The 12,141-nt window shown below is 39.1% G+C and overlaps 2 protein-coding genes across 7 annotated transcripts in view; one reads left to right on the top strand and one right to left on the bottom strand.

The window, feature by feature from the left end:
* Positions 1-12,141, top strand: part of TAB3 (TGF-beta activated kinase 1 (MAP3K7) binding protein 3) — a 42,836-nt gene that overhangs the window by 22,019 nt on the left and 8,676 nt on the right. The window contains exons 2-6 of one of the 6 annotated variants that reach the window (XM_051795068.1): positions 1,615-1,803; positions 4,736-5,870; positions 6,015-6,188; positions 9,225-9,385; positions 11,657-11,750. In XM_051795068.1, the coding sequence (XP_051651028.1) occupies positions 1,702-1,803; positions 4,736-5,870; positions 6,015-6,188; positions 9,225-9,385; positions 11,657-11,750 (1,666 nt within the window). In that variant the 5' untranslated portion in view covers positions 1,615-1,701. Of the gene's footprint in view, positions 1-1,614; positions 1,804-4,501; positions 4,577-4,735; positions 6,189-8,294; positions 8,465-9,224; positions 9,397-11,656; positions 11,751-12,141 lie in introns of those variants that run through there. The other 5 variants (XM_051795070.1, XM_051795069.1, XR_007905839.1 and 2 more) reach the window with 5 other exon arrangements.
* Positions 128-12,141, bottom strand: part of GK (glycerol kinase) — a 78,383-nt gene continuing 66,369 nt past the window's right edge. Inside the window, exon 20 of the mRNA XM_051795076.1 lies at positions 128-143. Coding sequence (XP_051651036.1) covers positions 136-143 — 8 coding nt within the window. The 3' untranslated portion in view covers positions 128-135. The remainder of the gene's footprint in view (positions 144-12,141) is intronic.

Genomic DNA, 12,141 nt, shown 5'->3' on the forward strand with positions numbered 1-12,141 from the left:
TTCCTTTTAAAATGAAAGGAGTGTGCAGCATTACTGCAGTGGACAAAAATGCATTGTGATTATACAATGTAAGTTTATTGCAGTATTTCTTAAGTCACAGCAAGATAATTCACCTCACTGTTCTTTAAACTTGTCTCATTTATCTTGAAAAGGTTTATGATGTGACAGGTGTAATATTGGATGCTGGAATATGAGGTAGGACAGGGAGGAACTCTGAGCACATGTGGTGTTTAATGAATGCTGGTGGCAGCTGAGAGTTGTCCACATACAAAACACCCAGATGGTGGACGGGAGTGGACTTCTGCTGTTCTTACCTCTAAAAGCTTTTACCAAAGTTGATTTGGTTTTTTTTTACCCTAAACCTGACATTTTACTTTTCTTTGAAGAACTGTGTTCTGTTTTCTTGCCTCTGAAAACTGAGAGATTTTCAAAGGAAAGACCTGGGAAGCTGTTGGAATCTGTTAATGCACAGAGATGTATATGATTGCTAATCTTTTGTGCTGCTCTGGACTGCTGCTGGAAGTTGAGCTCAGGTGGAAAGCTGATTGGAATACCTGTGTTGTGTGCCACCACAGTTGCACTGAGGTTGAGATAAGCGTGATTTAAGCTTGGGATTTTGGATAGCTAATATATTACTTGAACACCGACTCTGCTGGTATCTGACTCTCATTTCCTTTTTGAACACAGCACTGCATTCTTGCAGTTAAGAATTCAGCTGAGCAGTATTGTTGGAAAGGCTTTTGAAGCTTAGCAATGATGGATGTGTTAGAAGGGCTGTGTCATACACCACCTTCATGCAAAGTTTTTGTGAATCTTTGCTTAGATTTCAGCTGCCTTTTGATTACTGCTGTGATCATGAGCCACAAGCGAGAAAAGCATTTGTTGACTCAGACTGTATTTGCCTTCTAGTAGTCTGTGGGTATTGAAATTCAGATAGAATCTTTTTGATGTTGAATGCAAGAATCCTGAAATGGAAAGAGGGTTATTTTTGTCACTAATCACAGTAGTATGAATTTAACAGGTGCTTTACAAAAATATTAAATAGATTCTCACCATAATCTTAACAAGAACTCTTTAAATTCTGTTTAATTCTTGTTATGTTTCACAAAATTTGTTTCTGACCTCTTGGATTTCTAGTGATGTAAAGACAAAAGAGTTTAAGCCCTATTAGTAGAGGAGTATTTTGGATAATTGTGCTGCTTAGTTTTCCAACCTGTTATTTCTAACATGTTGTGAATAACAGACATCTGTGCTTGGTGATGACTTCAGACTTTCCTGCAAACTGTTCAGGGTATCACTGGGAGTAAATATGTAACAGTTCCATTTTACGCGGGTCAAATTAATTAAAGTTATGTATATGTGGTGCGACAGTGAGACTGAGTAAAGACCTGAAGTAGCACATTCCAGTGAAATGTCATATAGGACCTACCTGTGGAACAATGAGTGTTTTCATTTAAAACTGTGAGACATGATTATTCCTACTCCTGTGTTTAACCTGTTGTCTCTCTTGATAGCTAGATCTAAAAATCGAATACAGTAGTTTATCTACACATGCAGTTTGGGAAGGAGGAAAAGTTATGATGGCTTAAAAGATAATTGTTTTGTTTCTTACAGAAAATGCCAGAAGCCTCAGAAGACCATAATCACTGGAAAGCCTGTTGACTTCCATTCTTTGGTAATCTGGAACATCATCCATCTGGCATGGCGCAGGGCAGTCAACAGCTTGACGTGCAGGTACTCCATGATCTCCGGCAGCGTTTCCCTGAGATACCCGAGGGGGTGGTATCTCAGTGCATGCTTCAGGTACGGTACACTCTGGGGATTGTGCTTTAGCATGAAAACCCTTTTCAGTAGTGTACGTGGAGCACAGATTTCCATTCCCCTGGTTTTATTTTAAGAGATTGGAAGATTCCACTAATTGCATTTCTGTCCTGTGTTTTAGGGACAAAACTTTTTGTCATTCTTCATTTAGGCTTGTGATTTATTTTTTTTTCCACTGACAGTTTTTCCTTGTCTGTGCAACCTGCGACTGTTATGCATATGGGGAATAAGGGAAGTGGTTAATGGGATATTTATTGATGATGGCTACATAAATAACATAGTGAAGAAGATTTTAGCAAACAGTGACTCTCCTTGGAAGATGAGGAGCTGACCTTAGCTAGGAATCTTGAGATTTTTCAGCTTCATGTCATCTTTCTGCCAGGGCTCTCCAAAGGTTTAGTTTTACTTCTCTGTTTCCAAGTCAGGTGGTGATGGTTCTTCTCCCCCCTCCTCCTCTCCCCGCCTTTTCCTTTCCATTTTGTCCTTCCATTCTTCATCTAAAATCACAGATAAATCATTTTTCAAAGTAGTGGTCATCTGGGAATACCTTCAGTTGATGGGAAGATTCAGGAATGGAACAGAAACATACAAGATCTGGTTTGACCTTGTTGTAGCCATGGCTAACATAACAAAACTGTATTTGCATCCTCCCTGTCCCTGGCAGATGAGTAGGCTTGCTTGGAACAGTGGCTGTAATTTTTGCCTTTTGTGTCTTCTAAACCATACAAATACAAATTAATTGCTTTCACACAAATGTAAAGCAGGGGAAGCCCAGTAATTTAAAGCTTTATTTGTCCTGACAGTCATTTCTTCTGCACTGTTAAGTACATGATCCTTTTGATGAACTGTGTTTGTCATAGTCGTCTTTAAACAATAAAATTAAAGAACCCCTAATGCTGCAGAAGCATATGGTGTTCTGTATCTGTAATAGGGCATTCTGGGTAGCTGGTTAACATTACATGGCAAATAGTTGTTATTTTTTAAGTGTAGATTTAGTTTCCAAACCCACTTTTTATTTAAAGATGCACGAACTGGTTTTCTTTAACTTTTTGCAATAAATACTCTAGATTTAAATTAGGTTGAGTTTTAGACCTGTCAAAAATTGAAGGTCCTTTGAAACGACAGATATATTCCATACCCTGATCAAATCAGGTTAGGGCCTGTCCTGTCTATGCTCTTTCTACCTGTACCCTGACCAAGTGACCTAAGGAAGCTGAGGACTCTGTTTATGAAGTTCTGTTTAGATGGCAAGTGGCTGATGGTAGTGGTTAACTTTGAGGTTGCTGTCTTAGCACTACGGTGCTGATTGTTATTACAGGATCTGGTGCCCATGTATTCTGATCTTAAATTTTTGGTGATATATCTGGATATTCCCACTGACCATTGGGATCTAGAAGGAGAGCTTAACGTGAAGGGAATTAGTCAGAGAGAAGTATCCATAGAGTGAGAGCCATTCATATTTAAGTGCTGGACTCTTCTGTCTTCTGTTATCTTCAGTAGTAAGTCTTCATATGACAAAGTGCTGAATTATGTGTATTCATCTGTTAGTGAAATCATGAAATTTTTGGGAAAGTTATCTTCACTCTACTATTAAGACTAATTAGCTATTGGTCCCTTAGAAAAGAAATGTAACATGACTTCAGCTGATAGGCTGTTGAAAATTGTATTGCAAGGCTATATGTGTATTATTATGTATAAAACTTTATATAGGGATAGTGTTTAAAATAGAAGTGAAACCATTATTAATGCATATTCCTTAGAATGGTAATTTTAGCACACTGAGGAAGGTGGGGGTGTATGTGTCTATAAATATGTACACACTTGTTCTGGAAGAAGGTGCTCTGTCACAGAAGGTACCAGTCTTGGATTATATGTAACAAAGGTTGGGTGCTGAGGGTCAGATTGAGTTGAATTTAAAGTGAAATTTGTTTTCTTTAACTACTATTTAAATTAAAATCTGAACCACGGCTGATACAGGCTGTTATATGAGAAAGTGGAGAGAAAAAAAATCCACCATCTGGAATGCCTTCTAGTGATTTTATTCCTTTGGAAAAACCATCATTTGTGTTGCTCTTCTAATAAGACGAGGTTAAGTTAAAATGAGGGGAGAGGGCAAGAAGGGAAAGGGAATTCCCCGTTAGATTTCTCATTTGATTCATAATTTATTGTCTGTATAGTTTCAACTGCTAGCACTGCAGAACAAATCAAACATTTATGGGGTTATTTGGTTTCCTTACTGATGTGTGAATAAACCTTTTTTAGCCTTAAGCTTGAAATTCTTAAAGGCAGTTGAAATTTTGTTAGAACTGTAAGGTGCTTTATGGAATTGGCAGTACTTCTTCAAGCAGTACTGACTTGGACTGCTTTTTTAAGTCATTAAATACTGTTCTATCAATAAAAGCTGGCCTAAAATGTTGGGCTTTTCAAATTTCAGGTAAAGAGAACTATTCAAGTAGTAAAAGAAAAATGAAAACAGTAACCACTTGGGTAAACATTAAAATGTCGTCTGCATTTTTGTTTTGCTTTTTCAGAGTTTCCAATTTTGATCTAGTTTAATTTGATTTGTGTTGTTACTAGAAGTAGCTAATTGTACCGACTTGGTCCTTGAAGAACATGTGAAGAATTCTAACCATTGTTTTCCCCAAAAGTGGACTTGATTTTTTTTTTTAATATGTCATAGTGTAGCTCGTGTTACCAGAGCATTTTTCCAGATGCAACGTGAGCTATGTACGACTTGCATACCGTGACTTAGCAGGTACTACCTTTATTTCAAAATTCCTATGTATGAAATGTTCTCCCTAGTTGTGTTCAAGCTGGGGCTTGGTTGTGGCATCAGCTGAAGGCTTGTTGAACACTGAGCAGTGGCTCTTCCTTGTGCTATGTGACAGTAATAGGTGTCTCTTCTTACTCCTAGAACAACAACAACCTCGATGCCTGTTGTCGAGCCCTTGCACAGGAGAGCAACAAATACCTGTACATGGAGTACCACAGCCCTGATGACAGCAGAATGAACAGAAATAGCCTTTTGCACATTAATCTGGGTATTCATCCTCATACCAGCTATCATGCGGGGGATGGAGCTCAACTTAATGGTGGTCGTACACTGGTACACAGCTCAAGCGATGGACACATTGACCCTCAGCGCACAGCAGGTAAACAGCTCATCTGCTTAGTTCAAGAACCACATTCTGCTCCCGCTGTTGTGGCAGCTTCTCCTAGTTACAATCCATTTTTCATGAATGACCAGAATAGAAATGCAGCTACTCCTCCTCCACAGCCACCTCCACAGCCATCTTCCATACAACCAGGAATGAACACGTCTGCTATGCAAGGCCCTCCTCCCACGTATATGCACATACCTCGGTACAGTACAAATCCCATTACTGTTACAGTATCACAAAACCTCCCCTCTGGACAGAGCGTACCCAGAGCTCTACAAATTCTTCCACAGATTCCAAGCAATCTTTATGGGACTCCTGGCTCTATTTATATAAGACAAACATCTCAAAGTTCTTCAGGACGACAGACTCCTCAGAATACACAGTGGCATTCATCGCCACAGGGCCCAGTTCCACATTATACTCCCCGTCCTCTACCTGTATATCCACATCAACAGAACTACCAACCTTCTCAGTATTCTCCGAAACAGCCCCAGATCCCTCAGTCGGCTTTTCGATCGCCACCGGCGTCCCAGTGTCCCTCTCCCTTTGGCTCTCCTCAACACCAAGTTCAGCCTCCTCAGCTGAGTCATCAGAGTTCACATGTTTTCATGCCTCCTAGCCCTTCAACTGTCCCACCCCATCCATATCAGCAAGCATCCCAGACTTTTCAAAAACAAGGCAGTCACTCTGTGTCGTACCTTCCTCCTTTTGCTGGACCTAGTTTATCCAAAGGTTCCATGAATAAAATAGAAATTACAGTTGAGCCACCGCAAAGACCTGGGACTGCAATGAACAGAAGCCCTTCACCAATAAGTAATCAACCATCTCAACGAAACCAGCACCCGCTGTATGCACCCACTACTCCTCCTTCAAGCTCTCCGTCAAGAGGTATGTCGGGGCAACCCAAACCTCCATTTAGTGTTAATCCAGTATATATTACCTACACTCAACCAACTGGACCTACAGGTGCACCAACACAGTCTCCTCGGGTAATGGTATCTCAGCCAAACCCAACCATTTTTAAAATCACAGTAGGTCGAGCACCGACTGAGAATCTTTTAAATTTAGTGGACCAAGAAGAGCGTTCTGCAGCACCAGAACCTATTCAGCCTATTTCTGTAATCCCAGGATCTGGAGGAGAAAAAGGAAGCCATAAATATCAGAGAAGTTCTAGTTCTGGATCGGATGACTATGCTTACACTCAAGGTAAATGTTTAACCCTGCGAATTGTGGTGTTGTAAAATGCATTTTCAGCTTGATTTTACTACTTATGAAGTGAGAATTTTGGAACCTGTACAGAGTAAAGTAGAAATTGCACCAAAAATCATGGAATGAGTTTATTCTGATTTTTTTAAAAAATTGCTAAGTTTCAGTCTAATGCATAAAGAATTTCTGAGAGTCTTAAAGTTGCTATGCTTTTGGTGTTAGAGGACTTCCTTAAAACAAAACACTGCAGTTAAAAGTAAGCGGTGTCTTCATACACTGTGTGTCTGGTTTGTAAATTCTGCATTGAAGAATTGTCATAAATTTCCATGTGCATTTTTAAAATTTTTTGTATTTGTTCCTTATTCAAATGTGTTATAAGACCTGAAGCACTGGCATTTAAATCCAGTTTATTTGGTGTAGATTGAAGAATATTAAGTGCAAGAGGCGGGAGGTAGGATTGCAGCTAAAAAAACCTTGTCAATACCAATAATAATTTAGTTTCAAAAAGTATGAAAATAATTATTTTGAAGAACTTAATCCAAAGTTTGCTTCTCCCACTTAGAGTTTTTAAAGAGGAGGAAGAGATTGGCAGACAAATTTTAAGATGTGTGTTCTGCTGTGTAGGGATAGAACATAATTTTAATGCTGTACATAAATGAAGAATTCAGTAAATCAGTAAAGAAAAAAAAAGATGAAATTTAACTGAAATGTTAGCTGAAAACTACTTCTATTGGAGTCATCTGCTGTGTAGATTTGAAAAATTTTAAACTGAGCAAATTAATAAGTCTGCAAATCATTTGGGATAATGACAGAATGACAACCAGCAACAATTATTTTCCAAATTTGTGTTTTGAAAAGAGAGTTTATTCCTCTGTTGTTTCTTCTATCCATTTTTAACTTTAGAGAGCTGAAATAGTGCTGGTTTGTACCTGGTAGACCCAATCAGAAATTCTTTAGACCCAGTTCTTCAGTAAGAAAGATTGCCAGTAGATCTGTAACCGAACACGTTTGGTAATGTTCCTATTACAGCTCCAGTGAACATTGTCATTTATGTGGGAAAGCTACAAGTAGCTTCACATAGCTTTGAAAAACATATTCTGAAATGTAAAAATCGGGTTTTACCTTTGTGTCTTTGACTAGTTTTTTGTATTTGAAAAACAAACTAAATAGAATTAGTTAGTATATGCTTTTTGGGGCATTTGCATTTGTGGCAATACCTACCAGAGCCTTTGGTATTGCTGCACTGCGAACTCTTGACAGAAATAAACTGTAGAAGAATAAACATTATATTCTTTACTGCAACAAAAGGAATCCTAAAGAAGAGTATATTTAACAGCTTAATACGTAGAACAAGTTTGTATAATTTTCTCTTTCATGCGAATCATTGTGAAAAGCGTTACCAAGAATTCCTTCTGCTCTCTGTACTTGTACTGTTTCTCTGTAGTATGAGTCATGTTTGAGTTGTACTTTGAGAGTATAATGTGAAGCTATGAAATGTAGTCATACCATGTTAAGTTGGAGCAATCACACAAAGACAAGGTTTGGTAATAATAGTAGAAAATCACACAGCCTGGTATCTGCACTGTCTTTTCTTAATTCTGTTTGCATGACTATGCTACTTTAAAAAAGGAGAGAACAATTTTGTTCAGTAGTACTGGTGCCTGTAGTATAAAAACACCTGATGTTATTCTTGGATGGGATGTTCAGTGTTTATTCTTTGGCTGTGAATTGGTAGATCCATACAAAATCCAAAGTATAGTGCTACATTTTTGTGCAGAATACTGACATCTGATAAAAACCCCTTAAAAGCTTGAGGGTTTTTTTTGTTGAGGTTTTTTTTTTGTTGTTCTGCAATAAGTTGTGTCATGTGGTTTATTTTTCTAACTTCTTTTTAGCTCACATGCAAATACTCTTGCGATATTATGTACTTTGCCTTTGTTGGATAGGGGTAAAGAAAAGAGCAAGTGCTGGCTGGAGCCTTTTATAAAATTGCATTTTGAAGGTTCAACAACATCTTTATTTTGAACAGTTTACTGGAACACTGTTACATGAGCTGCTTGTTTGTCTGAATACCCACATCAAATGTCTTATTTTTCTCTATCCTAGCAGACTTCAATCAGGTAAAACCAGCCAGATCAGAAAGGATTAAGCATCACACTAACTTGGCCAGTTCTACATCAGGATGAAATACTGAGAAATGCTCTTCCTGAGGAAACTGAGTATTATCTTTTAGGTAGTCAGAATGCTTTCTTTGGTTCTCTGGGAGCCCAACATCAACTTGTGACAATCATAAATTTCAGTACCAAGACAAAAATGAGAGCATGACTAACAACAGAGAGAGGTGAGAGGAATCAGCTCTGTTGTAGAATTAGAGTTTGAAGCACCTAAGCTGACCCCACTTTTTATTTCGTGGATTCTCTAGGCTATTTTGTTGAACTTCTATAGTTTTGCCTTTGAACTCTGGGGAACTTAAAGTATTGAGTATTTCAGGATTCCTGAAAAGCTAAGACTACTTAAAGTTGCTATAGCATACTCTGTGATAGCAGTGGGGAAAAAAACAATTTAGGACTGACATTTGGCTGATGTCTCAAGGCTGATGTGTCAGCTGCTGTTGAGCAGCAGGTATGAAGTGTGTCTTACCTTCTGATCTTACCTCTGGTATTTTTATTATTTTTTTTTGTCAGTAGAGTATTAAAATGACTAGGTTGCTGTTTCATCCTGAGAAGCTGTCTCCTTGTACAGGTGCCTTTGTATTTTTGAGACGAGAAAGACCAAATGCAAAAACAGAAGCTTTGACCAAAATGGTAATATCAACTTCAAGTTACTGTCTAAAAATGTATTTTTAATTCTGGAAGAACTGTGTTCTAAATTGTAGTTCATTTGGCATGAAAGCATCTTCACACTGATACTTGGCTGCATGTTTACAATCACTTTTTTTTCCCAGAAAGGTCACTCATGAATCTTACGCATAAATTAAGAATTCAGTTTTCAAAGTTTTTATGTGTTAGTAACTATTTCATCTATGTAAAACATTAGCCTTGCTGTTACATCAACGAGCAAGGATGGAGAGATTAGCAAAGGAACTGAAGATTGAGAAAGAAGAGCTTGAACGCTTGAAAACCGAAGTCAATGGTATGGAGCATGATCTAATGCAGAGGCGGCTTCGAAGAGTGAGCTGTACAACTGCAATTCCAACAGTAAGCAATTTGTTAGTATTTTAATTCAACATACAGATTTATTTTTTATTTTCTAATGAAGTACTGTACAAAAACTTTTGAGCATAAAATCTTGAGGTTTTGGTGATAATTTATTGTAAGTTCTTGACTTGTCATAAGGTAAATCTTGTAATTTATGAAACGTGTCCAGCTTTCTTAGTGTTCACAACAGAACTTCTGAAAGTTGTATGCATGTGCTTTTGTGGACTACAGAACTGAATATAGTTGCTTTCCTAACAACCTATAAAAGTATATCCAGGTCTACTCAATGAGCCTGAGCTATGTAGTGCTTGGTGTTCATGCAGGAGGGTTTAACTTTTTTTTTAAAGGTATTTTATTTGTTGCAGTAGTTGCATCTCGTAGATGGTATTTCTCATCTGGTATGTGCAGGATGTGCCAAGTGACTTGTCAGTGGCAGTGTTGGCTCAAATAGTTGGCACCTCCCTCTCCTGTTTTCCTTGTTGATTCTTCTTATCTGTGTGACTTCCACCTGCAAGTGACTCTAGCTCAAACAACTGTATGGCTCTGATAAGGGAGTTTATGTGGCTGAAAAACAACTTCCACTGTGTGCAGCTGTTAACCAAATCAGTTCAGACTTACTCACTGTGTTGACATAAGCAGTGCACACTGGTGTGGGCTGGAAGGCACAGTAGGAGCTACTGACTGCTGTATGTCTCACCTGTGTCAAGGCAGCATTTGGCAGGTATGTCCTTGGGAGAAATGCAGAGGCACTTAGTGTGCAAGGATGAGGTTGGGAAAGCCAAAGCCCAGCTGGAGTTGGATCTGGCATGGGATGTCAAAGACAAAAGGAAGGGCTTCTGTTACAGAAAGCCCAGTGAAAACATGGGCTCAGCAAGATGGGGGACCTGGTTACACAGAACATGGAAAAGGCTTGAGATACTGAATGACTTCCTTGCCTCAGTCTTTAAAGTCCTTTAGGAATCCCAAGTCCCAGAGACCCTGGGAAAAGTGTGAAGCAGAGAAGGTATACCCTTAGTTAAGATAATCAGGTCAGGGAATACTTAAGCAAAGCAGACATACATGAAGTCATAATCCTGGATGAGATGCGCCCATGAGTGCTGAGAGAGCTGGCAGATGTCATTGCAAGGCCACTCTAGATAATCTTTGATTGATTAATGGTGTGTGGGAAAGTGTCTGAAGACTAGAGGAGAGCAAATAGTGCTTCTGTTCTCAAGAAGGGTAAGACCCAGGGGACTTACAGACTGGTCGACCTCACCTTGATCCTTGGGAATGTGACTGAGCAGCTAATCCTGCAGACCATTCCCAGGCACGTGAAGGACAAGAAAGTCATCAGCATGGATTCACCATGGTGAAGTCAAACTTGACCAGTTTGATAAACTTCTAGGATGAAAAGTCTGTCCTGATGACCTAGATAGACAGTGATTATTGTCTGTCTAGACTTTGATAAGGCTTTCAACATTGTCTCCTATAAGATTTTCATAGAGAAGCTGATGAGGTGTGGGCTAAGTGAGCAGTGAGGTTGATTGAAAACTGGATGAAAAGCCAGGCCAAGAGTGTGGTTGTCAGTAGCACAAAGTCTGGTTGGAAGCTTCGCAGAGGGGTTGGACCAGGTGTCCTCCAGAGGTTCCATTTGACCTCAGACATTTTGTGATTTTGTGACTGATGCCAGAATGCATCCTGGGATAAGACAGTTATTCCTACATATGTGTTAGTAATCAGTGCTGCTAGTATTAAGAATGCTTTATATTCCAGTAACTTAGGGGTTCTTAATGATATGTAAATATATGGACTTAACTGATTACTGTTAAGGATAATTACCATCCTTCAGCATCGAATGACTTAAATATACTGAGCTTGAAGGTTTGGCTTGTTGAAGCTCCTTGGGGTGATGCAAATAAATAAACTTTTGACCTTAGTTTTAATCAAATAATAGTTAAGGTGGGCTGCAGTTTGTATTCTGTTTTCTAATTATCTTGATGCAAACTCAGGTAGCAAGCCATCAATTTATAGAGTTTTATAAGGTGTGTGGTTTTATAAACTTGATCTCAGCTACGCTGTCTTACTAACCAATTTTAGTATTAAGTAACTTGTTTGTTTTCCTCCTCACATGCCAATAGAAGAATGTTTTTTGAGGGCAAATTGGCTTTTTTCAGTGCCTTATCTATACTCAGTTTCTAATAAAGCTGTTAACAAAGATATAGCAATGTTATTTCTGTTTCAAATAAGATGCTGATTTTCCCACAATGAGTATTTTGGGTTGTTTCTTTCTAGCCTGAGGAAATGACCAGATTGAGAAGCCTCAACAGACAACTCCAAATAAATGTTGACTGTACACTTAAAGAAGTTGATCTCCTTCAATCTAGAGGTATTGACTTGATACTTTTAAAAAAAAGACAATTTGGATATGGTCAGGAATGTTGATCTGCTGGAGGGTAGGAAGGCTCTGCAGAGGGATCTGGACAGACTGGAGCGATGGGACGAGGTCAGTGGTGGGAGGTTCAAAAAGATCAAGTCCTGGGTTCTGCACTTCAATCACAACAATCCCGTGCAGTGCTCCAGGCTGGGGGCAGAGTGGCTGGAAAGCCGCCCAGAGGAAAAGGACCTGGGGGTGCTGGTTCACAGTGGCTGACCATGAGCCAGCAGTGTGCCCAGGTGGCCAAGAAGACGAATGACATCCTGGCCTGTATCAGCACTAGTGTGGCCAGCAGGACCAGGACAATGATTGTCCCTCTGTACTTAGCACTGGTGAGGCCACA

The sequence above is a fragment of the Manacus candei genome, unplaced genomic scaffold, assembly GCF_025592945.1.
Source record: "Manacus candei isolate 608988 ecotype Guabito, Panama unplaced genomic scaffold, ASM2559294v1 h1tg000041l, whole genome shotgun sequence".
Taxonomy (NCBI): domain Eukaryota; kingdom Metazoa; phylum Chordata; class Aves; order Passeriformes; family Pipridae; genus Manacus; species Manacus candei.